General features: G+C 43.9%; 1 protein-coding gene across 1 annotated transcript; it reads left to right on the forward strand.

The window, feature by feature from the left end:
- Positions 1-291: 291 nt before the first annotated feature.
- On the forward strand, positions 292-24,333 carry notch1a (notch receptor 1a). The gene is made up of 34 exons (XM_085279973.1): positions 292-540; positions 1,752-1,833; positions 8,184-8,446; positions 8,550-8,888; positions 10,003-10,125; positions 10,208-10,441; positions 10,534-10,689; positions 10,824-11,009; positions 11,120-11,233; positions 11,787-11,900; positions 12,000-12,233; positions 12,334-12,444; positions 13,663-13,855; positions 13,956-14,101; positions 14,217-14,330; positions 14,945-15,064; positions 15,186-15,338; positions 15,430-15,658; positions 15,760-15,961; positions 16,053-16,206; positions 16,311-16,495; positions 17,029-17,161; positions 17,270-17,527; positions 17,619-17,731; positions 17,840-18,411; positions 18,501-18,941; positions 19,073-19,218; positions 19,333-19,546; positions 19,666-19,750; positions 19,842-20,004; positions 20,134-20,432; positions 20,542-20,689; positions 20,790-20,887; positions 21,798-24,333. Exons 1-34 carry the CDS (start codon positions 483-485, stop codon positions 23,058-23,060), a joined length of 7,443 nt encoding a protein of 2,480 aa, XP_085136099.1. The 5' UTR covers positions 292-482; the 3' UTR covers positions 23,061-24,333.
- Positions 24,334-26,234: the final 1,901 nt, after the last annotated feature.

Below are 26,234 nucleotides of genomic sequence, written 5' to 3' on the forward strand. Positions count from 1 at the left end.
TGGTTATCCTGTATCTTGATTTTCATTGTCTCAATTTATTATGAGTGAAAATTTAAGTATGTTTCTTTGGCAGGCTAGGAAGTAGATGCAAGCTTTAATGAAGCAAAGAAAATGGTTAAAAATCCCTATAAAATGCTGCTGTTTACTATTACCAAGTTTACTTTGAGAGGGACACTGTTTCTTCCCCCCAGAGAGGAAGCGTGATTTCGTCCTGTGTGGGAGGAGGGGAGGTGTGGAGGAATAGTGGGAGGAACTTGTAGAGTTGCCCACCGATTTCATTGAGAACTCGGAAGGCAGCAGGTTAACATCTATGAACTGAGTCCAGCTGAAGACTTTCTCTCACCCATCTCTCGCTGTTGGATTTACCTTCATATTTTTTTTTCTTGGATATTTATTTCAAGACAACACCTGGATTCATCAACTGCGGATCTATGCGAACCCAACGCGGGAGTCAACAACATTTGTGAAGTTGAAGAGAAGGAATGTATCGTTTCTTTGTGAAACTAACATTTCTGATTCCAGCAATCGCCATCGCACAAGGTAAACAATTTTTATTTATTTATTTATTTTTGAGCGTGCATTGCCACAGAGCATGACCGAGACTTATCTGTGATATTCGCAACAATTAAAGTGGGCTTTAGAGAAGTTTGTGAATTATAAAGAGGAAGAGAAAGACACTCGATTAAACTGATTTGAGTGATTTAAATGTCATGCTGTATAATTATGATCGGAGTATTAAAAAGTTGCATAAATAAATCTCGATGAAAGTTTTCCAGCTTCTCTTGGCCGTGGGAAAGTGAAGAAACCAGAAGCTGCAGTGCGCTTGGCTGGCTCCCCCGGTGTGCGCTAAATGAAGATGTCGCGAGCTATTTTGTCCGCTCATTGCAGAGCAGTCACACTAAAATCAGCTGAGCTTATGCGGTAGATGCAGCAATGTTGGAACCACGATCAAAAGCTAACTAACTGAACACAACATTTAATTTGTTTTCTTACTCTAAATTTATATCAAGAATTTTATCAACAAATATTTTTAATGCTTTATAAAAAAAAACGACATTTAGAGTTTTAGACAATAAACGGTCTATTTGTAAGCTGTTATTGGACCACTTTCATGTAAAATATGAGATAATGGAAGTTGGTGCGGAGGGACGCGGATTTTTTTTTTTTTTTTTTTTGGGGGGGGTTGCAAGCACCTTTTGTCTACAAGTGTGGGAGAGTGTTGTGAGTCCCGGGTTGGCGGGGGGTGGAGGAGGAGGAGGAGGAGGTGCTGTTATTCCCGTCTGCCCGGTAAACAATACCCGAGGAGGGTGTTTTATGGCTCGTGCTGCACCACGATTTCTTTTGTTCAGCATCTGAGCCCCGCAGCTGCTGCGCTCTCCCCGCAAAAGCGTGCGTCCCCCCGCAGCCCCCTCCCCTGAATTAAAAAAAAAAGAAGAAAAAAAGCCACGCACCACGCGCTTCTAGCCTCACCAGTGTCCACGAACAGGCTTCCCAATATCCCCTGCGGACACTTGTGGAACAAATCAATTTAAAAATCACGACGCGTGTGCATTAAAATTTGCTAATAAAGCTGTGTTAAAAAAAAAAACAACCCAAAAAACAAAACTTAACTGCTGGATAATTCCCTCATGATTTCACCTGCAGCTTAATCCCGATTAATCCCAGTGTGCTCATTTCCGTCCTGTGTGCACAGAGAAACTGTGCTGGGTAAAACATGTTTTGATCTATATATTTGTTTATGCATTCAACAGGTCTTAAATGCTCTCTACCCACCGAGGCATGCCTTAATGGAGGAAGATGTGAAGCCACCCCAAACGGAAATGGTGAATGCAAGTAAGTAACAGGGAGCCTAAGAGCAACACATGAAGATGCTGCTGCAGGCAGTGAGGAAACACCATAGCTATCTTTTTTGTGTGTTACTTGGAGCTTGTATGGTCGTAGTAGTGCACTGTGGGGCAATCGTGGTACTTCTTTACGGGTGGGGAAGAAAAAGAGGCCACATATTCCCCCTTTTAATTCCAGCCTTTGAGCGGTCTCTCTGCTCAGCAACCAGAGGCCCTTAAGTTTCCTCTGGGCTGCTGTGCTCCTGTACCCCTCCGAGAGCTGCATTGCTCTCTGCACACATTCCCTGAAAAGAAAAGACTTTAAAGGAGTGCAGAAATGAAAAGAGAGAGCAGCCTCAGAGTGCTGGGGAGATGAGAAAGGGGAGGCCGGACACACACACACACACAAAGCCCCCCCCCCCCCCCTTCATCAGCCCCTTAATGAATGCAAGTCCCCCTTCACCTGGCAAAGTGAGAGGACGCGTCCAGTCCTAAATCTTGTTTTTCTGCTCTTTCATGGGCGACAGCTGGGGCTCGCCCGCCGCCCGTCACCCATTGTCCTGCAGTCAGAATAATGCTGTGTGACTAATCTGAGTGGGGCTTCCCATCATGCCACAGCCACCCCAAACACCACAACACACACCAAACCCCTGCCATACCTCCCCCTCCTCCAAAAGGCTTCTCTCCGTCGTTTTGAATGGCTCTCTCCCCCAACCACCCCCACCTCACCCGCTTGTGATCTCCATTTGAAAGCCAGATGGCTGGGAAATGTAATTGGATTGGATGTCAAGAGAGTGAGATTAATTGGAATAAAGTGCAGAAATTTGAGGGCGAACAAGTGGGAATAGACAGGGAGGCAGCTTGTGGGGCTGTTTGTTTAGAGTGTGGATTGATGTTTTTGGGTGAGACGTTTTAATATGCAAACATATTCCCTTGAGCTGGCCTTCCTGTAAATTTTAATATAATGTAATGAGACACCAACTTTTATCTGGTCTGAGTTGGAAACTGATCCTTTCTGAAAGCATCTTTATGTGTGATTTTTACTTGTGGCGTCACTTTATTTTTTCTCCCCTCTTGAAAGAAACTCAGAGGTGGCCTGGTTTGCCCTGGGGCATGTGATCATGGCAGGCTCTCCTCTGGTCTGCGGGGACAAGGGAGAGCTATTGAAGGACCTACGCGAGTAGCCCAGGGGCACCAATTCACAATATGTGAATCTGCACGCTCTGCACACACACACAGTCACACACAGCGCCCTGCACGTGTGCGCACGCTCTCACACAGAAACTCTCTCCACCCTCCGATCCCACAAAGCTGTTATTGTGTTCTTCATCTCTGCTCAGTCCAATTAAAAACAGACAGGATAAGAGCATCACTTCACCCACCCGCGCTCTCTCTTCCTCCTGGCTTCCCGCTCATTCATCATTCATCCTTGCCAAGCTAAGCAGCTATCAGTCATGGGGACACTGTGAGATTCGGGGGGTCAGGGTAAAGTGTCTGTAGCAGAGAATCTTCCAGCAGTGGTCCATATTTTTGTGCCATGCTGTGTCACATCAAATTCGCTTTTAAATTTTGTGCTGCTGACACATAGGTGGAAAGTCGGCTGAGTTAGAAAGGAGGGGATGCCTGCACTGCGACAAGAAAAAGGAAAGCAGTGGTGGAGTTCAGCTGAGGGCATCTAAATTGTGCGGTCGCCCTCACGTGATGTTTAGGGGAAGGTCAGCAGGTTATAACACATCAAACCCACAGAACCAACTATCGGAGATACCACTGAATCATGTTCTGCTTTTGTGGTTATGCAGCATATGGTGGCACAGTTTTGAGTGGTTAAGACAGATCTGAATCCTCTTTTCGGCACAGTTCTCACGAGTGCGAGAGTCGAATCACATGCCGACAATGATGAACAACATTACACCCTTCCTCCCTCCCCCAATATTACTTCATACCTTTAGGAAATCAGGAAAAGGATTAGGTTTGTCTTCTTTATTCATGTTGCATTCACTAGAATCTGCTTTTTCTCAAGCTGATATTCAAATGAAGGATTTTAAGGTGATTTTTAACCCCAACCAACTGTAAATTCAACAAGAGTCAAAACCTCTAAAGATGGTAGCTTTAATTCATTCTACAATCACAGCAGTCAGCTTGGTAGAGTAAGGTTAGATTTAGCTAAAAGAAATATAACAGCTAGCTGTGTGGTTGACTGATTGGCTGAGATAGTAAGGTTCCCATGCTGGTTTTAAAAATGGAACAAGAATATGGTCTTAATGTGTGTGACAGCATACACCTCCAGAGAAAATCGAAACACTCAAAAGGAACAAAGGGGGAACCAGCTTTAAAACCTTTAATGCTGTTTCCTCGATTGAAGACAAATCTCTTTACATTAAAAGACTGAGTAACTTTAGGGGAAGTCGGAGAGTTTATGTAAATTGTGGCGATATTGGACACGGAAATAGCAACGAGTGTCTGCAGTGGGGAAGTACTCGGTTGCGATTCTGTGAATTAAGAGGTTATCTCAAGGTCTGGGGCTTCCTGTTTCCCACGAAGCTGCAGCAGTCTTTTTTAATGTAGGCAACTTTAAAGTTTGAGGGCACAAGCATAGTGTGAGTCAAATTTAGTTTCCATTTGTCAGACTGTAATGAGGGCAAAGTCAGGTTAAAAGGTTGTTGCCCTCGGTCTGGCCTTTACGTGACAGACTCACTGTTATTGCTGCTTTGCTGAAATGGGTGCCGTTTTGGTCAGAGATAAGTGTTAAGAATAAACATCTCAACTGTCGCCCCACATGTCTCGAATACTGCACTGACAGAAATAGACCACACGAGAGAATTTCACTTAATGTGATGTAGCTAGTAAAGGGAGCTGTATGGTGTTGTTTATTGACGATAATGCGTCTCAGTCACAACCTGAAATGATTTTTACACTCTTCCTCTAAGAATGCTGCTCTTCTTTTGTCCTCCTATAGGATTACGAGGAAGGTCTCTATAAAAGCTCAGCTCCCTGAATCAGGGACATACAAGTGCTTAGTGGGTTTAAGGTGCCTGCTGGTGTTGCCTTTTTATTTGGGGTTTAAGCTCTAATGCTGCCACTCCCCTGGTTGGGCCCATTCCCCAGATGCCAGGGGCCACATGATATAGCACTGAAAGAGGCTGGTGGGGGAAAAAAAAGGTCCCATCTTCTTACAGTTGATGTGCAATTTTCAGATATAGAACTCCCAGAAGAGAACGCATTGCATATATAATGTAAAGGCATATTTTTTCACACCTACTTTGGAGACTGATCTGGAAACCTTCAAAGCAGGAGATGCTGATGCAATGCTGTCAGAGCAGAGCGATAAGGGCCTGTGTCACTCTAGTGGGTGTTGAAAGTTCATATCTAGCAGTAGAGGCTATCAAATGAAATAACTCTTCTAGCCAGAAAATGTGTGCATGTCTTGATATTTCTAGTAATTGCATGTGCATGGGGGGGAATGTTATCTGGTTGGAATGTGAGTCACCCTTTATAGCGACCAAACAAGTAATGATGAATGAATATGTTGTGGTAACACACTTGTGCCCACCTGACTTGATGGTAATCTGAAGTAATAGACTCCAGACTACTCCATCGGCTTTCACTGATAATCATCACGAGAGGTGGAATGGCAGGCAGGTGTTTTTCCTGGTTTTGATCGTGAGCTGGGATGTTTTTACAGCGTTGTTAAGTGAGTGCAGCAGAACAAGGTGCATGACACACACACACACACACACAGGGAATCAGAGTTATGCCGTCGGCTGTTTACCGTACTTTTATGAATGAAAGTGAGCTCACTGTCAGGCTGTGCTGTTATTCAGACAGGTGCCAAATTCTTCTCATTCTGACCGCCTCTACCAACTTCACTGATTTTAGAGAGTGGAACAGAAACCGCTTTATTATTGTCCAATGATTCTTCTAAGATCCCCTTTTTTGAAGATATATGTTACTTGTAGAGAGTAATTTTTTTGTTTAGGAAGGTGGTTTGATTTCCAAGCAATAATGCGCATTTTACCGAACCAAATGAGCATGATTCAATGTTTAGTAAACACTTTATGCAGTTTAGCCCTTTTTAGGTTCAACAGCCTGAGAGTGCACAATCTTTGTATGACTATTATACACCCTTTTAATATAACAGTGTTTCTCTCTCATGGATTTTATTGCTGTAGTGGGATTTGAGAGGCTTCCAAATCCAGTGCATTTCTCATTTTCTCTAGCTGGGCTACATTGCTCCGCTCTTGGTCTTACTAACAGATGTGGACCCCAGGGGTCACATCTTGGCTAATGATGAGACACATTCAAGGGAACATCAACTAACCAGACAAAGCAAATGAGGAGGAAAGGGCAGAAACAAATATGTAATAAAGACAAAAGGACGAGTGAAAATCAAAAGAGAGAAGAAAAATAGTCGGTGATCTTGGAACGTTGTCAAGTATCATGAAAGGAAAAACCAAGACTGACAACATTATACATGCCTTTGATTACTGTACGCCACCCTCAGTCATTTCACATGACATTTTCCACAGCGGTGGCATTTCCAGCGCACAGTTGGGCACGTTTTGTGTCAGAGCATAAAGTCACCCCCAGAGTGACAGATGGTAGATCAGGCCCAGCAGGGAGAGTGGAGAGAGGGAAGAGAAGGCAAAGGGGCTGTCCCACAGTCACAAAAGTGTTTAGGGTCAGAGGTCGGGGAAGCATCTGCTCTGGCCTGAGGGGACATTGCAGCGCTGGGAGAGACCTGTTGCCGTGGTGTGTGCTGCTGGTCTTTTCAGCGTGTGGGTGGATCTTTATCTCTGACTTCAGGACAAACAAGGTCTATTACAGTCAGTTTGCGTGGGAGTTAACTACACACACACACACACACACACACACACACACACAGGATGGTACACACACACCATTATTAACACCTCGTTTTTATCATAGTGGGTGAGATTTTTGTACCTCAGCAGTGAATTACCTTTATAATTCACTCAGTGTGTTTTCCCGGTGACTTCAAAGTCACCTCAAATGCTTTTACAATCTTGCGCCAATTACAACTGTCTGGACTCCCTGTAGAGGCCCTGCTAAAAACTCCCTGTTGGTCTCACCTATCTAAGTCAACAATAGAGTTTTGAACAATCCGGTGCAACACAAGGGGAAATCTGCAAAAGGGAAACAGCTACGAGTTTAAAAGAAAAATGTCCCTTTAACAGGAAAAAATGATTCCCCATGGTAAGCTGAATGAGAGCTAAAGTAGAGAAAACTAGAAGGAAATATTTTATGTGAAAAGGGAAATAAACAAAAAAAAGGGAACAGGTAAGTAAGAGAGGAATTAAGAATAAGTCGTGTGGTTTGGAGGCACAGAAGTTGCAACAGCTGACTTCACATGGGTTCTTTATGTCCCCGGAGGAGAGGTTGGCTTTGTCAGCACCCCTGTCTGAGAAGGGGACAGAAGGGAGGGGGAGGAGGAAGGGGAAAGGAGGAGGGGACACGAGGATGGGGGAGGAGAAGGAGTCCTGACCAACAGCTGCCTTCATTAACATGCACACCTGCTCCCTGTGGAGATACTAGGAGGCCAACAGATGCCCTCCTTTACACATAACCACTCACACACTCAGGTCACAGCTACACACAGTCACACAAGCCTCCCAATTCAAATGTAAACACTTTTCTGGTGACTTTAAATGCTCCCTCACGTGACAGATGGGACTGCAGTGTTATGTACGGGCTGCATATCAAATAATGTCTGTGCATTTCATTAGCACAATGCTAAAACAGTCAATTTCTTGTACTCTTTGGTCAAAATGTATTGATTTTTTCTTTTCTTTTTTTTTTTACAAATACCCTGTAACCACAGTGGGCAGAACCCATCTTTGTGAAATTTATGAGAGAATTTGTTCAACTAATCAGCCACTTTGAGCTGTGTGACTTAGCAGTAACAGTCCTTGGTCTGGATAGGAGGGAAGCAGGCTTAGGGCCTGAATGCAGAGCTTCATATCAGTCATCCATGAGCGGCACATTCCCCTTGATCTCTACGGTCATTGTGGATGAGTATGGACAGCATGGGGACGAAAGGTAGATGGGAACAGGCTGTTAGACTGCTAGACTATTTTGTGGCGTCTGTTGTCCCGGCAGAATGTATTTTCAAGGTTCTGAGGGAAGCTAATCCAGAGAGACGTATTAGAACAACATGTTATCCCTGTCACACTGCAGTGGGACTTTGTTGGGCGGGAAACTTTTAGTTCCCTTCTACACCTCCCCCTTACACGTCAAACCCCTCATTTTACTCCCCTTTTGTTTAGATAATTGTTCCCATGCTAAAAAAAAGTCATGCTTTTCTAATCATTGCTGCTCCCTCTCTTCGCTGTCTGTTCCCAGGTGTCCCAGTGACTACATAGGCAGCCGGTGCCAGTATCCAAATCCCTGCAGTCCTTCGCCATGCCGCAACGGTGGCGAATGCCGCGCTGTTTCCCATAGCAACACGTTCGATTTCCGCTGCGTGTGCCGCCTGGGTTTCACTGACCGACTGTGCCTGACCCCCACCAACCACGCCTGTATGAGCTCCCCCTGTCGCAATGGAGGAACATGCCATCTCATTGCCCTCAATGCCTACCGCTGCGACTGTCCACCTGGATGGTCTGGTATGTATGGAAATGTTCAAAACTTGTTTTGTGACTACAAATCTTTTGCCCCTCTTTTAAGCCCTTTTTATGATTATTTCACTTTTACTATGTTACTTTCCAGGTAAAACCTGCCAGGCTGCCAACCCGTGTGCTTCCAATCCATGTGCAAATGGTGGCCTGTGCTCAGCCTTAGAATCCACCTACATCTGCAAATGCCCACGCGCTTTTACTGGTCAAACCTGCAAGCAGGATGTAAACGAGTGTGCCCAGACTCCCTCTCCCTGTCTCAATGGCGGCGTATGCGTGAATGAGGTGGGCTCGTATCACTGCCGTTGTCCTCAAGAGTACACAGGCCAGCACTGCGAGAACCCCTATCTGCCATGCAGCCCGTCACCATGCCAGAATGGAGGCACTTGCGTCCAGAAGGGGGACACCGCTTACGACTGTAGCTGTCTTCCAGGTATGGCACAAACATGAATTTACAGAGTAATGGTAGCTGCCACGTGGAGTTGTGGATGGTTAGTGTGGTAACAAAACACACAATTGTTTTTCCTGTTACATCAGTTGACCTACAAACCAGCCTGTTGTTGTAGTAAAATCTGATTGGGTGGAGTGGAGTAATCTGGAATCACCGCTCTTCCCCTCTCTCTCTGCCAGCCTGCACAGGCAGGATGCAGTTGCACAGACGTTTCCTTCTGATAATCGGTAGCGAGCCCCTACAATGGCAGAGAAACCCACATGCACACAAACCTATAGATTTACACACCCTATTCACGAGATCACAGACTCGCAAAAATAGCTTGTTTTTCACATCAACACTGCCAGCCTGTCTGCCACATTTATTGCTCAATGTTGTGGTAACTGCTGTTAAGAGTCAGGACACCAGATGTGTAGAAAGTGCACACACAATACATACGTGTAGATGTGGGGAAATAAAGAGGAGAAAAAACAATTAGGGATTTTGCATCAAACCTATACAGTACTTATGTTTAAATTATTCATACCATGCTTTCTAATTTTTATTAGAAAGTACTGTATAATTTTTCATAGAAGGTCACAGTTAGTTCCAAAGGTCACAATCTTACTTTGGAGTAGTAGCAGTGTACATTGCGGACTCTTAGGGAAAGTATTACCTCCTTATCCCTAGCACACCACATCAGTTAAAATAAAAGGGTGGTTGGATCAAGCTTTAACTTGCCTGTGTTTTTGTCTCATTATGTGGTCAGCACAGAGCCCGTTGTTTGGACATGCGGATGAATAACTGATGTTGTGTGTCGAAGTTTTAAGTCACGCTGCGTGCCAGTTGCGGGTGTCTTTGCTGGAATGCGTTTAGATAGCGCACCAGTACAGGCACCTGTGGAGCTGTGGGTTGATTGTTAAGCGGAGCTATTGTGCCTATAAAACACCCACACAAGCCTTTGATGTTAACAGAGGGGACAGGCTGTGCTCTGCCACGAGCTTGTATATCTATTTTTATGCAGGAAGGAAAGGTCTGATTATTACCCGCAATCAAGTGTCGCAAGAGCTTTTCTACATTTTGACTCGTTTGTTCTCACCCCACGCCAATCCAACAGGCTTCACAGGCCACAACTGTGAGATCAACATCGATGACTGTCCAGGCCACAGCTGCCAGAACGGTGGTGTTTGTGTGGACGGGGTGAACACCTACAACTGCCGATGCCCACCTCATTACACAGGTACCTTTCACTTAAAGGCTTTAAAAAAATCATCCAATAACATTTTAAGATAATAAATACCAACTTTTTTTTTCTCTTTTAGGTCAATACTGCACAGAAAATGTGGACGAGTGCGAGCTGATGCCCAATGCATGTCAGAATGGTGGGACATGCCATGACACGCATGGTGGCTATCACTGCGTCTGTGTAAATGGGTGGACCGGCGATGACTGCAGCGAGAACATTGATGACTGCGCCAGTGCAGCTTGTCACCACGGTGCCACCTGCCACGACCGCGTGGCCTCATTCTTCTGCGAGTGCCCTCATGGACGCACAGGTATGGCTCTTGTGACCCCTCTGTGAATGCTATGCAGACATATCATGATCTTAATGTTTAGAGAGTAAAATGTAATACATCCATGGCTACAGGTCTGTTGTGCCACCTTGATGATGCCTGCATCAGCAACCCATGCCAGAAGGGCTCCAACTGCGACACCAACCCAGTCAATGGCAAGGCAATATGCACCTGTCCCCCAGGTTACACTGGATCGGCCTGCAACCTGGATATCGATGAGTGCTCTCTGGGTATGTTATTAAGCTACCAGTTTGTCTCCTTTAGTTTGGATTACAACCCTCTGATGATTCTGATTCTTTGCAGTTAACACGCAGAACTGATTTATTACATTTATTTATTACAACTTGCATATTTAATGTTTTAGGTGCCAACCCCTGTGAGCATGGCGGTCGCTGCCTCAACACAAAGGGCTCCTTCCAGTGCAAGTGCCTCCAAGGGTATGAAGGGCCTCGTTGTGAGATGGATGTCAACGAATGCATGTCTAATCCTTGCCACAATGATGCCACCTGCCTGGACCAGATCGGAGGGTTCCACTGCATCTGCATGCCAGGTAAAGCATCGGTTTGTAATACAAGAAGACTACTTTTCTTTTGACATGTTTTTTTCCTTTACTTTGTGGTAAGAAAAGAAACGTGACCTGACCTATAACTCCCATTTCAGGATATGAGGGTGTGTTCTGCCACATCAACACAGATGAGTGTGCCAGCCAACCTTGTCTCAACAATGGCAAGTGCATTGACAAGATCAACTCCTTCCACTGCGAGTGCCCCAAAGGTGAGAAATAATCTGATTACTACAGTAAAAACAGCCACAAAAATAGCTTCCATGGTATCATTTTAACCCTCCCTTTTTTTGGCAAGACAATGGGAGCTAAGAAAAGAGGGTGGATCATTAACTATCTGTCAATGAGTGCCGTGCATGCAGTCCCCCGATTGAACGTAAATGATTTACTTCTTCTAATAGTGTCAGTGAAGCATTTACGAGTGTGCTGGACAGAACAGACAGGGCTGCAGAAACATTAGCATATTTGGCGGGCTGGAGAGTTTGTGTAAGAGCTTAGCGCCAGAATTGGGGGGGTAGGGTTTGGTTTTTAGCTGGTAAGCTGTGGACTATTGTGATGTGGTTTGAAAGAAAGATTTCACTGCACAGTAAGAGCCCGAAAAAGGAGGGGTGAAGGGAGTGTTGTGGAATGATTTGTTAGGACTTTCAGCACCACGTGGCCTTTTTTAGATGCAAATTTCAGCAATTTTCTGCATTTCTGCAAATATATTTCCTCTCAATATTGAAAGAAGTTTAATTCTCTGTTTTAAAAAAAATGCATCTGCAGGCTTTTCAGGGAGTCTCTGTCAGGTGGACGTTGACGAGTGTGCCAGCACACCCTGCAAGAATGGAGCTAAATGCACCGATGGACCCAACAAGTACACCTGTGAATGTGCTGAAGGTACACCAGACTAATCCTTTCTTCTAATTTATTGCGTAATCTTGTTTGTCTTTCTTAGAAAAAAGTTGCGGGTGTTAAAGCTGTTCTCCTACATTACAGGATACACAGGGCAGCACTGTGAGATTGACATCAATGAGTGCTACTCCAATCCCTGCCACTATGGCACCTGCAGGGATGGCCTGGCTTCCTTCACCTGTCAGTGCCGCCCAGGCTACACTGGCCGCTTGTGTGAAACTAACATCAACGAGTGTCTAAGCCAGCCCTGTAAGAACGGCGGCATTTGCCAGGACAGGGAGAATACATACATCTGTTCCTGCCCACAAGGCACTGCGGGTGAGACTTTAATATTATACAACTTTGAAATTCTTCCAGTGAAATATGCCCGCACTTTCTTCACCTTTTTTCTGCCCCTTATGTATATTCTGATCTACAGGTTTCAATTGTGAAGTGAACCTGGATGACTGCAAGAGCAAGCCCTGTGACTACGGGAAGTGCATCGACAAAATAAATGGCTATGAATGTGCATGCGAGCCCGGTTACACAGGTGAGCGCTGGGTGGAGTTTACAGGTGCAGGGGGGTGGTCACCTGAGCTTTGGGAGGGGCAGGTAGAACAGGTGGCTGACGGACCCATTCCTGTGGAACAATGGTGTCATGTTGCCTATGTGGGACGAAGGAGAAGAGAAAGGGAACACAGCCTGATACATGCACACAGCACACACAAAGCACTGACTTTGTTTCCCGTCTGAAAAGATTGTGACGTTGAGCTTGCAAAGACTCTGTAAACTGATACTTTGAAAGGAAAAGAGAGGCTGTCCTTTAATCACATATCTGATGATTATTAGTGTGTCTGCACAACAAGCCAGTTAACACTTGATTTACTAAGCAAGCCAACCTGTAATGCACTAAAATACAGAACTTTGGTGACAGGCACTCTTTAAGAAATAGACCAGGCAGGTCACATGGATCCGGTTCTGACTGGTAGTGGTTATGTGATTGTGCTAAAACCAGGGATGGATGTGTGGTTAGGGGGAATGTGTGTGTGTGTGTGTGTGTGTGTGTGTGGATGTGAAGGCTGCCTCCCCCCCCCCCCCCCCCCCCCCCCCCCAAAAAAAAAAAAAAAAAATCTTTTTGTGCTGAGTGTAGAGGGCACGGCAGGACTGAGACACAGAGGGACAGAGGGCTATTGTAACTGAAGATCAGGCAGTTGGGCCCTCCTCTCCTGACTGATGAAGAGCATAGGAGGAGGGAGCCGGGTACAAGATCAGAAAGGGGGGTGGGGTTAATTGTTACTCAGCCATGTGTGAAATAAGTCTGGCCTTCTGTCCCTGTAAACAGCCCTGGGTGAGGTTAGGTCTCCTGGATGGGGGTGGTGTGTGTGTGTGTGTGTGTGTGTGTGTGTGTGTGTGTGTGTGTGTGTGTGCTCCCCCCTCTCTGTGATTCAGCTGAAGGGCTCCTTCTGCCTATTCAACAGGGCCCTATTCAATCAATGTAGGAGAGGTAAAAGAGCCTCCAGGGGCCACCAGGCTTGGTACACATTGTATTTGTTGAATATTGAGGGAGTTTGTCTTTTTGTTTTTCATATGCAAAAAAAACCCTGCACAGATTATCTCAGTGAGCAAACTGTAAGGCCTTAAATTATATCACATGGGAGTATCCAGCTGTTTGGCTTCGATAATGGCCAGCTTAGTTATTGATCACTTCAGTTCATCCAAAAGAAACGTTTGTGACACTGTTCTTAAAACCAGATTTACTGTCTTACAGGAGCAATGTGTAACATCAACATTGACGACTGTGCCATCAATCCCTGTCACAATGGAGGCACATGTGTGGATGGCATCAATAGCTTCACCTGCCTGTGCCCAGAGGGATACAATGATGCCACCTGTTTGTCCGAGGTTGACGAGTGTAGCAGCAACCCCTGCATACATGGCAGATGCCAGGACCTTCTTAATGGGTGAGTAGGGATCCAGGTTGTATGAGGAAAAAAAAGTACACACACACACACATATATATTTCTATATATATCAATTACTGAACAAGCCTTTCTACTAAAGATACAAATGTACCTGTGACTCTGGCTGGAGCGGCCAAAATTGCGACATCAATAACAATGAATGTGAGTCCAACCCATGCATGAACGGAGGAACCTGCAAGGATATGACCAGCGGATACCACTGCACGTGCCGAGTTGGCTTCACAGGTCAGTGTTTGGCCCTACCTGCACTTTTCTTTTTTATTCGCGCACAGATTGAATGAGGAGAGCCTTGTTGGCCAACATCTAACCAAAGTGTGTTCTCTAATTCCAACTGCTGTAGGTCCTAATTGCCAAACTAACATCAATGAGTGCGCCTCCAACCCCTGCCTCAACCAGGGCACTTGCATCGATGATGTGGCTGGATACAAGTGCAATTGTTTGCTTCCTTACACCGGTACGACATGTAACTGCTTATCTCCCACTGTGAGAATTACAACTGCTAACTGGATTGTTCATTTAACTAGCACCTGCTTTTAGCTGTTTGCACACGTCTGATAGCATGAACACAATCTTCCAGGTTTCCACTGAAAAAGGATTAGATTGTTATATTCCGTGTTGTTTTTGAAAACATCACCCAGCGGCTACTGACAGGGATGTCTGGTTTTTGACATCTCTGTGTGGAAAGATCTGCTCGTCTGTTTTGCTGGGATAATAGCGTGTGTGTGTGTGTGCTTTTTGGAATAACAGGCCGTTGTGGCTAATGTAACGCAGAGACCCGGACACTGCTCCGAGCACTAGTCCCACTTCCGCCATGTCCTGTTTCCTGTCTATGAACAAACAATAGCAGGAAACAGGAAGGCCTTTCCTGTTTGGCTAAGATGTCATGGAAATGAATAAGGAAGTGGAATGGAAACTGGAATTTAAAAAAAATTGTGTTGCTTTTAAAATTGTGTTTTGCAGTCACTGAAACTGTGGTGCTTATTTTATTACATGCAGTTAGGTACTCAAAGGAGCTCCTATGTAATGCCAGAGTGATTCAATCAATGTTGTTTTTTTTGGTCATACCAGGGGAAAATTGTGAGACTCTACTGGCCCCCTGCAGTTCCAGGCCATGTAAAAATGGTGGAATATGTAAGGAGTCGGAAGATTATCAAAGCTTCTCCTGCATCTGCCCTGAAGGATGGCAAGGTATACATTTTTCCAGCTAGTGTTTTTCTTTTTTTTTGATTGTTTGGCTGAATGTGTGTGTAGTCAGTTAGTATATAATTACCCAACAGTACAATACATTTTTTTTTGTTTTCTCCTTCAGGTCAAACATGTGAGATCGATATCAACGAATGTGTGAAGAGCCCATGCCGCAATGGCGCCCTTTGCCTCAACACCATGGGAGGTTACCAGTGCAAGTGCCAGCCGGGTTACTCTGGCCAGAAGTGTGAGACAGACATCGATGACTGCAAACCAAGTAAGAAGCAAATCTAAAGCCTTTTAAGTTCCCACTTTGTGTTTGACTTAAAACAAAAGTGGCAATCATACTTCCTTTTCTTGCATTTCAGATCCCTGCAGTAATGGTGGCCTGTGCCGCGATGGCATCAACAGTTTCACATGCACCTGTCCGCCCGGGTTTCGTGGTGGCAGATGCGAGCAGGACATAAATGAGTGCGAGAGCAACCCGTGCAGGAACGGGGCCAACTGCACCGATTGTGTGAACAGCTACACCTGCACCTGCCCACCTGGCTTCAGCGGTATCAACTGTGAGATCAACACAAACGACTGCACTGACAGGTAGCTCCCCTCACTACAATCTGTTATTATTAAACTGTTCTGATGAACTGACCCAGAGGAAAGTAAGGGATTTAACATTTCCTATTTTCTTGTTTCAATAGTTCTTGCTTTAATGGTGGCACCTGTGTGGATGGAATCAACACTTTCACCTGCCTGTGCTTACCCGGATTCACAGGGAGCTATTGTCAATATGATATCAATGAGTGTGACTCCAAGCCATGCCTCAATGGAGGCACTTGTCTTGACAGTTATGGGACCTACAAATGCACCTGTCCTCATGGCTACACAGGGATCAATTGTCAGGTAGGGAGAAATACTCTTATCTTTGTCTTATCACATGCCTAGGCTTCTTTACTACATCTAAGTACCTTCTCTCTTTTTTATCCTAAATTAGAATCTTGTGCGCTGGTGTGACTCTGCTCCCTGCAAAAATGGAGGTTCGTGTTGGCAGCAAGGTGCCTCCTACACCTGCCAGTGTCAGACTGGATGGACTGGCCTCTACTGTGACATCCCAAGTGTTTCCTGTGAGGTGGCAGCTAAACAGCAAGGTACGCTCATTTCGATTATAAGGTGAAGCTTTTGATAGTAAATTTGCTATAGTCTGGTGGGCAGTTTGTACATTCTGAAACTCCTCGTTTGTCTTTGATTGTAGGTGTTGACGTGGCTCACTTGTGCCGGAATTCAGGCCAGTGTCTGGATGCTGGAAACACGCATTATTGCCGCTGCCAAGCTGGCTACACTGGCAGTTACTGCCAGGAACAGGTGGACGAGTGCTCACCCAACCCTTGCCAAAATGGAGCCACCTGCACTGATTATCTAGGAGGCTACAGTTGTGAGGTAAAAGGATATATGAGTAATTTAAAGATGAATTGATTTATTTAAGTTATCTTAAATAAAGTCCTGGACAGGACTCTGTCAGCTAAGCCAGCTTGATAAACCATTGTCACCAGGACACTGATTTATATTTGGTGCTATGACTCTTTTCTGGGAACTTCCTATATATGTGGTACTCGTAAGGCACCTCCCAACCCCTTCATGAACATGCATGGAAAGCAGGGAGCAGTGAGAGCAGTAGCAGAGAATACAACCGTTATAACAGTGATTAAGTCAGTTAGAGCATTAAATGAGGAGCTGGGATAGAGGTGGGTTGCAAAGTGATTTGCAGATGCATATGGGAATCAGCTGAGCCACCAAGTGATTGGTTGGCATTAAGACAAACTGTTCTGAAGGGATTGCAGCTGATATGGATTTAATAGTCACTCTGAAATATGATATAATAGATACATCAAGAGGCTGTTTATTTCTGGTAACCCTCTAAACTTGTTTCTCATTTAAATAACAAAATATGCTTGAATATCTTTTATTGTCAGTGTGTCCCTGGCTACCATGGTGTGAACTGCTCAAAAGAGATCAATGAATGTCAGTCTCAGCCCTGCCAAAATGGAGGGACCTGCATCGACCTAATCAACACATACAAGTGCTCGTGTCCCAGAGGAACACAAGGTATCTTATAGTTTAGCATATGTGCATACACACATTCCAAAAAATATACTTGATAAATGAATACCTAGGTATCCATGGTGTGTAACCCAACTTATCTGTTTCCCGTAGGTGTCCACTGCGAGATTAATTTAGATGACTGCAACCCCTTCAGAGACCCACTCACTAATGAGCCCAAGTGCTTTAACAATGGCAAGTGTGTGGACCGCATTGGAGGCTACCAGTGTGTGTGCCCACCGGGTTATGTAGGTGAGCGCTGTGAAGGGGACGTCAATGAGTGTTTGTCAGATCCTTGTGACCCCAGAGGCTCCTACAACTGCATCCAACTCACCAACAGCTACCGGTGTGAATGCCGCACTGGGTATACAGGTACTGAATGTGGATCAGCAGCAAAAGTACAGCAAAAGTCTAAATGTTTTCTAAGAGTAGCTGACACATGCTTTTTGCTTCTGTGCCACAGGCCAGCGTTGTGACAAGGTATTTGATGGCTGCAAAGGGCGACCTTGCAGAAATGGGGGGACATGTGCTGTTGCCAGTAACACACCTCATGGTTTTGTCTGCAAATGTCCACCTGTGAGTAAAACATTATAGCGTCTACTTAAATGTTAGCACTTAAAAAGTCCTTTTAAACCAAAGCATAGCACACTAATCATAAAGTCTGTGTCATTTCTGCCCCTGTAGGGTTTCACTGGCTCCACCTGCGAGTATGACTCTCGTGCCTGTGGGAGTCTGAATTGCAGGAATGGTGGCACGTGTGTGTCAGGCCACCTAAGTCCACGCTGCCTGTGTCCTTCAACCTTCACCGGGCCTGAGTGCCAAACTCCGACTGACAGCCTCTGCATCTCGAACCCCTGTTACAATGGTGGCACTTGTCAGATAACTCCAGACCCTCCGTTTTTCCAGTGTAGCTGCCCCAGCAACTTCAATGGTCTGCTCTGCCATATACTTGACTACTCGTTCGTTGGCGGGTTTGGCCGGGACATCACCCCACCTCCGGAGGTGGAGATGAGCTGCGAGATTCCACAGTGTGACGAGTTTGCAGGAAACCACATCTGCAACTCAGTGTGCAACAACCACGCCTGCGGCTGGGATGGAGGAGACTGTTCGCTTAATTTTGATGATCCGTGGCAAAACTGCTCCTCTGCTTTACAGTGTTGGCGATACTTCAATGATGGGAAGTGTGATGGGCAGTGTAATAGCCCTGGGTGTCTCTATGATGGTTTTGATTGCCAAGGACAAGAAGGACAATGCAAGTAAGTGTCACAGAAATGTCTTGGGTGTTTTTTTTAAAGATTTGTGGGGCGGTATCAGAATATTAACCCAGTCTTATTTTGTTTTTCAGCCCTCTATATGATCAGTATTGTAAAGACCACTATGCTGATGGTCACTGTGACCAGGGCTGCAACAACGCAGAATGTGAATGGGATGGACTGGACTGTGCCAACAACATGCCAGAGAAACTGGCTGATGGACATTTAGTTCTTGTGGTCCACATCCCACCAGATGAGCTTAAGAACCGCTCTTCAGCCTTCCTCAGAGAGCTCAGCAGTGTCCTTCACACTAATGTGGTGTTCCGCCGTGACGCCAAAGGAGAACCCATGATCTTCCCTTACTATGGCAATGAGCAAGACCTTGTTAAGCATAATGTGCTGAAGCGCTCTGCAGATGGGTGGCCTGACTGGGCTTCGATGCCAGCCAGTGTTTTGGATCAAGTTAAAGAGGGTGTGTCATCCATCGTCAGCTCCCGGAAACGCAGAGAGTTGGATCCTTTGCAAATCAAAGGGTAGGGCACAACATAGAGAGTTTTAGCTATGTTTAACATTTAATCACTAAATAATTACACTGATTTGTATTCACATCACAAAAAGGCTAAAAAAGGTTAATGCTAATGTGACTATCTATCTCTGCTCATAGGTCTGTGGTGTACCTGGAGATTGACAACCGTCAGTGTTACCAGCAGTCTACTGAATGCTTCCAGAGTGCCACAGATGTAGCTGCATTCCTTGGAGCACTGGCCACCAGTGGGAATCTCAATGTTCCCTACATTGAAGCTGTCACAAGTACGTGTCTCAGTTTCAGCCATAAGATTTTCCATACATATACACATATATGCATACACAAACACAATGCATTTCAGTCATGTAAAATAATTTTATTTTAAACAATCATTCCAGGTGTGAGACCCACTCCCTCTGATTCAGAGCTCTACCCCATGTATATAATCTTCCTCGGTTTGGCTGCTCTGGGTTTCATCTGTCTGGGTGTTCTGGTGTCCCGTAAGCGGCGACGAGAGCACGGCCAGCTCTGGTTTCCTGAAGGATTCAAAGCATCGGAGCCAAGCAAAAAGAAACGCAGCGAGCCACTGGGAGAGGATTCTGTTGGCTTAAAGTAAGTGCACTCTGAAAGTGGAATGTGAAGGTTATTGGCACTGGCAGTGGGTCACTATATTTCCTTGACTTGTATTTGCTTTGCTGTAGGTGCTCTAATCTGCAACCTCTTTTCAATAGGCCAATGAAACACTCGGACATGAACCTCATGGATGACAATCAAAATGAATGGGAGGACGAGGATCCGGAGTGCAAACGCTTCAGGGTAAGAAGAGTTTTCCTTTGCACCAAAGCTGTCCATTCTAAATTTTATCATCTCTGATACTAACACTGACACTAACTGGTGTGTCTTTCAGTTTGAGGAACAGGCCATGTTGGATTTGGGTGATCATACAGATCATAGGAAATGGACACAGCAACATCTGGATGCAGCGGACCTGCGGATTGAATCCATTGCTCCTACACCTCCTCAGGGAGACATAGAGAATGGATGCATGGATGTCAATGTCAGAGGACCAGGTGTGTAACTGGAAAACTCACAATTTCTCTGTCAGGGTGTCACAAACGAATAAAACATAAATTATCTTTTGAATTACAACTGACTGAAGATGCCTATATACTCACTGATCCACTCCCCCTTCTTTTCAGATGGTTTTACTCCCTTGATGATCGCCTCCTGCAGCGGTGGAGGACTGGAGAATGGCAACAGTGAAGAGGAAGAGGATCCATCGGCAGAAATAATCTCTGACTTTATTTACCAGGGCGCCAACCTCCATAACCAGACTGACCGTACAGGCGAGACTGCCCTCCACCTGGCTGCCCGCTATGCCCGCTCAGATGCTGCCAAACGCCTCTTGGAATCCAGCGCAGATGCCAACGTTCAGGACAACATGGGTCGCACACCGCTTCATGCAGCCGTGGCAGCAGATGCACAGGGAGTGTTCCAGGTAAATGCCCTGGAAATCCCCTCAGGATTTTATTTTCAGGACAATGTTTGTCCCAGTTTGACCCAACAGTTTAAATTAATTTAACAGAAAACATCTTGTGTCCTTGCAGATTTTAATCCGAAACCGTGCTACTGATCTTGACGCCCGCATGCACGATGGAACAACACCATTGATTCTGGCGGCCCGTTTAGCAGTTGAGGGCATGGTTGAAGAACTTATCAACTGTCACGCCGATGCTAATGCCACTGATGAATCTGGTAGCTAAAGTTTTATCAAACTACAATCTCTACAGTTTTCACAAATGGCTTATTGTGCTAGGGGTCATGATAATAAACCCCGAATTTGCACTCTCTGCAGGTAAATCTGCTCTGCACTGGGCTGCAGCTGTAAACAATGTGGAGGCTGCTGTGGTACTGCTGAAAAATGGTGCCAACAAAGATATGCAAGATAATAAGGTATGTGAAATGATATGCATTTAATGGAGGTTTTCCACAAGCCTTTGTCCTTACATTTACAGTGATTATCTAGTGTATGAAGTGTTGTTTAATGAGAAGTGGGTATTTCCACCCAGGAGAGCATACCTCCCTGCTAGAACATGTACTTGTATATCCTTGATAAGAACAACAGGTATAATAAGTCATACACATAAAAAACATGAGATGCGGTGAAAAGCAGCTTAGAGATGCAGCAAAGGTAGGCAATCTTAAGCAGCTTAAACACTGTATAAAAGTCCTGTTTGAGATTTGTTAGTTAGATCAACAACAAAACAAAAAAAACTGTTATCAGCTGCTGTCTAGACGTCTACAGTCAATTGTTGTTGCAACCTACGTAAGTGGCCAACATCATTGGTGGTGGTGTGCCCAAAAAAAAAAAAAAAAGAAATGCCTGTTTTGTTATAAATTTAATGTTATATTCGTTGTAATTTCTGCTGTCCTCTTGGCCAGATCTCTCATGAAAAACAATTTTTAAATGTCAATGGTTTTACCCAATTAAATGCAGGATATATAAAAGTCACATTGCTAAAAATCTGAGCATCTGTGATACATTAATATATCATTATTATTCCTTATACTTATTCAGTAATTGTTATTCTCACACTGATAAATTAAAAAACAGAGGGAAAAAAGCAGCCGTAAATGCATAGTTGGAATCAACTGAACCGGCCAATCACAAAAGTTATGGACTGCATCACTGCGATGTGTAGTTACATTTCTAGTGAGGTACAAATCAGATTATGCCGTGGGGCTTCAGAGAGGTTTGTAGTTACAGTGGTGTAGAATTCCTGCTGAAGCAGAAATCCCCATTTACACTGACTTTGTGGCCTGCCTTAACTAATGATAATCTCAATATTTGGTTTCTTTATAGGAAGAAACGCCGCTCTTCTTGGCAGCCCGTGAAGGGAGCTATGAGACAGCGAAAGTTCTTCTGGAGCATTTTGCCAATCGCGAGATCACCGATCATCTTGACCAGCTGCCCAGAGATATTGCCCAGGAACGCATGCACCATGACATTGTGCGTCTTCTGGATGAATACAATGTGGTCCGGAGTCCTGGGCTTCATAGTGCACCCTTAAGCACCTCCACCCTCTCCCCACCTCTCTGTTCCCCCAATGACTATCTCAGCAACCTCAAGCCAAACGTTTCGGGCAAGAAGATTCGTAAGCCTAGCTCGGGTGGAAAAGGAGGAAAGGACAACGGCAAAGATAATAGGCTGAAGAAGAAAAAGTCAGTGGATGGGAAGAGTAACTTGCTAGACACATCAGGTGTCCTCTCACCAGTTGATTCCCTCGAGTCACCCCATGGCTACCTTTCCGATGTTGCCTCGCCTCCCATGGCTTCCCCCTTTCAGCAATCGCCCCCAATGTCTTTAAATCACCTGCAGGGGAATGGAGATTCCCATCCTGGCCAGATGAACATGGGTAAGGATCTGAGTTGCATGGCTTTTGATCCTAACCCACCCCGTCTCTCCCATTTGCCAGTGTCCAGCCCCAACAGTCAGGGCGCAGCATCTATAGGTGGTAGCAGAGGGGGGCAGTGTGATTGGGTCTCCAGGATGCACTCAAGCATAGGCCAGCAAGGAAGCTTCACCCAACCACCACAGATAACCCATAACATGATGGGTCCTCTGCATGGTGTCAGTACTGCCACTCTGTCTCAGATAATGGGCTACCAGAATCTGCAAACCAGCCATCTGGGCTCGTCCGCTCACATGATGCAACAGGCTCACTCGCGGCAGCTCCAGCACCAGAACTCTAACAACACCACAGCCACTCAGTCCCTCAACCAGAGTTTCCCAACTGTTGAGCTGAATGGATCTGACATGCAGCAAAACAACTGCTCAGGCCGCACCATGCCCATCCACACGGTGATGCCGCAGGAGACCCAGATTCTTGGCACCCAGTTTCTCACCCCTCCATCTCAGCACAGCTATTCAGGCCCAATGGACAACACACCTAGCCACCAGCTACAGGTGCCTGACCACCCATTTTTAACCCCCTCCCCTGGGTCCCCTGACCAATGGTCCAGCTCTTCCCCACATTCCAACATGTCTGATTGGTCAGAGGGCATCTCCAGCCCTCCCACAAGTATCCACTCGCAGATGAATCTAATCCCAGACCAGTTTAAGTAAAAACTTGTAAAATGGACTGAACTCTTGTGTGGACTACATAAAAAATATCCAATGTTCACCATGAAAGACACAGAAAAAACTTGTTTCAAGACTGAACATGTTCTTTTTTCTATTTTCAGTTTTTATACTAATGACAAGAACAATTTTAGTAATTTTGTATTTATTTATGTGCTTTTTTGACTGAAAGATAAAGATGTTTTTATATTTATGCTTTTAAATTTTTATTGTTTTGGGGGTTTTTTTTGTTCTGTTTTTTATGTATGGGAAGACTAGAACCCATAAAAGGGAGTGTATATCAGAAAACAGCTCCTGAGTGTGTACACTGGCTATTTATTTCTGTCTTCTGTTGGTATATTTACTCGATTTATTTTAATATTTGACGTATCGGTCTTGACAGATTTTATCCTTGGGTTGCTTTATGTTTGTACTTTTTAAAAAAAATTATAGATTATTTTAAAGTTTCAGTATTAATTATATTCTAACCTCGTTTGTCCTTTTAATTTCCACAATTTTTGTTACTAAACTACATTTCACTAAGTCTTATCAGAGTCTGCTTTGATCAGATTTGTACATAAAGCATCACCTTTCATGATGTTGCTTGCTACACTATTGTCTGTAAAAAATAATGGTGGAGACAGTAACTGAGCAAAGGTATCAAAGATATAATACTTTAAAAATGTTGGACCTTAAAGCACAGAACAACTATGTCCTGTCGGCTGAGAGCTGCTTTTGAGAATGAGTTTAAATCATCTCAGTAAATCTGAGCCTATTCTATTGAATAGCAGTCTTGGCTGGCAATGAGTAATAGATTTGTGGTTATTCGTGATGCAAGGACTGTTTCTTTATTGCATACTTATATCACAAATCAATGATTACATGTTTAACCTGTTTTGTGTTAAATGGCAAACCTGTAGTAGAACACTGAAATGTTACATTTGCCACAATTTCAAATAGTGCCAGTGCTTTTTGAAACGCAGTGTATGTGTGTGTGAATTTAATTGTAAAAAATGTGGGGCAGAAATTGTGAAGGAAGCTGGGACCTTTGTATGTTTAATGGAATCACCTGCACTTTTAAAGGAGTGTGGTTTAAGGTGTTTAAATGTCACGTTTTATAAACTAATCCAGAGGTAAAGGTGTTTTTTTTTTAAGAAAAAATAATGAATTCAAAATCAAACTTCATGCAAAGTTGTAGTTTGCTAAGAAATATTTGCTGAATAAAAATGTTTTGTAAAAATGGTCTTGATTCAATAAAAGCTATTGTTAAACTTTAAAATGTGTGTCTTTCTGAATTTTACTTTATTTTCTGAAAAAGAAAATGCCTGCTAGGGTTGCTGATAAACATTTGTGTGAAACATGATGTTAACTGAACTAGATAAGAATAAATGTGTGTTTGCTACTATCGCTATTCATGCAGTGGGCTTGCTAGCTAATCTGCTGAAGAGTATAGCTGATTTGAAAGTATGCCACAAAGGAATCATGTCATTATTTACATCTCTTCAAGTTTCAGTGGACTTATAACAATATGGTGCATGTACAGAGCTGACAGTTTTTCTTCCTGGTGCCTACCAGACAGGTTTAGGCCAGTACCAACAGTGCTGTCACATTATAATGCAATACTTTTTTTAAGTACATAATTTTGCTAACTGGCACTATGTTTGCTTAAGCTTAATTAAACTAAAGATAAACCTAAAGTACAATATTTCATTCCTTTGCTGTATGTGAACCATTCTGAGTCAGATAGAACATGTTTAATTTTTATCTGAGCCACTGAGTGTACACGTTTTGCACACTCACAGCCCGCTATTTGTAACACGGGCTCGTCCACTTTTTACTTTTATAATTGCATTAAATTTTCATGGCACAGATTCAAAAAGGTGCAGGAAGCATTCTACAGAGAGTTTGGTTCATATTGACATGATAGCATCACACAGCTGCAGTTGCCCTAAAGATGGTTTTGTGGAAAAATCTAACAAGATCAACAGATTCTGAAATACCAAGAAATACCTGTCCATTTTACACCCACAACCCAACCGAAGTATGTTCATAGCCACTCACATTCTGATTCTCAGTTTCAAGTTCAGTTGCCACTATGTAATAGACTGCTTAGATATCTGAATCAGCTGAACACGTATACGTAATAAAGTGTCTGAGCCCCCCGTCCCTTTTTTCACCTAAAACATCTTATAAAATGTGATATCCTAACATAAGTACTTACACTTAAAAATGCTTTATTTTTGATTGTTTGATTTATATCTTTGTCATTTTCACACCATTATCCAGCATTCGTCCAATGTAACCACATTTATGGCTACTTACTTTTTTTGCCATGAATTTACAATTAAATTGTTTTAGACATATAAATTGACCAATACCGCCCCCTCCTGGATGTATTCCTCAATGAAAAGCAGCACACTTGTGACAAAGCCACATTTAATCACTTTGATTATTGGAGGCTGGCTTCACTCGCTGACTGTGTGAAGTTTCAGACCCACTCCCCTGCGTGGAAAAATAAGAATATTACACCTTAATCTGGGTTCACCTAGGCAGAGGGTTCTTCTTTCACTGTTTTTACATGATGACGGTGAAAACTGATGTGTGAGCCACCAAATGCAGTGATTGTCGATTTTTCATATACCTCTTTGTACCATTTTAGGTAAAAACAGCAATTAAAGAAAAACATTTCGTTTCGTACAAAATATATTTTAGAATAAACAGCTTTTTATCCACAGCAAAAATAAATGTTTAAAATACAATGTTTTATGGACGAGAGAGATAAGCATCAATTTCATTCTGTGCATGGTGATCCTGCACAAGATCACATTCACTGCTTTCCCTGTTCTATGAGTTTGGGATGGCTGCCATCTCTACCGTTTTACTGTGCCTTATAAGTCACCGAGCTCTGTGTGCTGACTCTCACACGTGCTCATTTCTACAGTGGATATAATAAATAAATAAAACAATAAATAACATTACTTGTAGTTATGAACTTTTTTGTCTGTTTAAAACAAATATTACAACAATATCCAATAGGAAATTAAATCAAGCAAATAATTGCTTTATTAATTATATCCAGTCTTATTAGTTTTAACTTTTGGTATAAATTATTTAGTTCTAAATGATTGCCTAATGCAACAATCTTATGTTTTAGGCTTTACTTTTTTATTACGTTAATTT

Source organism: Mchenga conophoros, linkage group LG7 (genome assembly GCF_057382185.1).
Source record: "Mchenga conophoros isolate Kocher_MC1m ecotype Shallow Benthic linkage group LG7, M_conophoros_male_GT1.1, whole genome shotgun sequence".
NCBI lineage: Eukaryota > Metazoa > Chordata > Actinopteri > Cichliformes > Cichlidae > Mchenga > Mchenga conophoros.

Coding starts and splice junctions, on each gene's coding strand:
- notch1a (XM_085279973.1), top strand. CDS start 483: ATGTATCGTTTCTTTGTGAAACTAACATTTCTGATTCCAGCAATCGCC. Junction 14,331..14,944: donor TTGTTTGCTTCCTTACACCG/GTACGACATGTA, acceptor TGGTCATACCAG/GGGAAAATTGTGAGACTCTA. Junction 15,962..16,052: donor ACACAGGGATCAATTGTCAG/GTAGGGAGAAAT, acceptor ATCCTAAATTAG/AATCTTGTGCGCTGGTGTGA.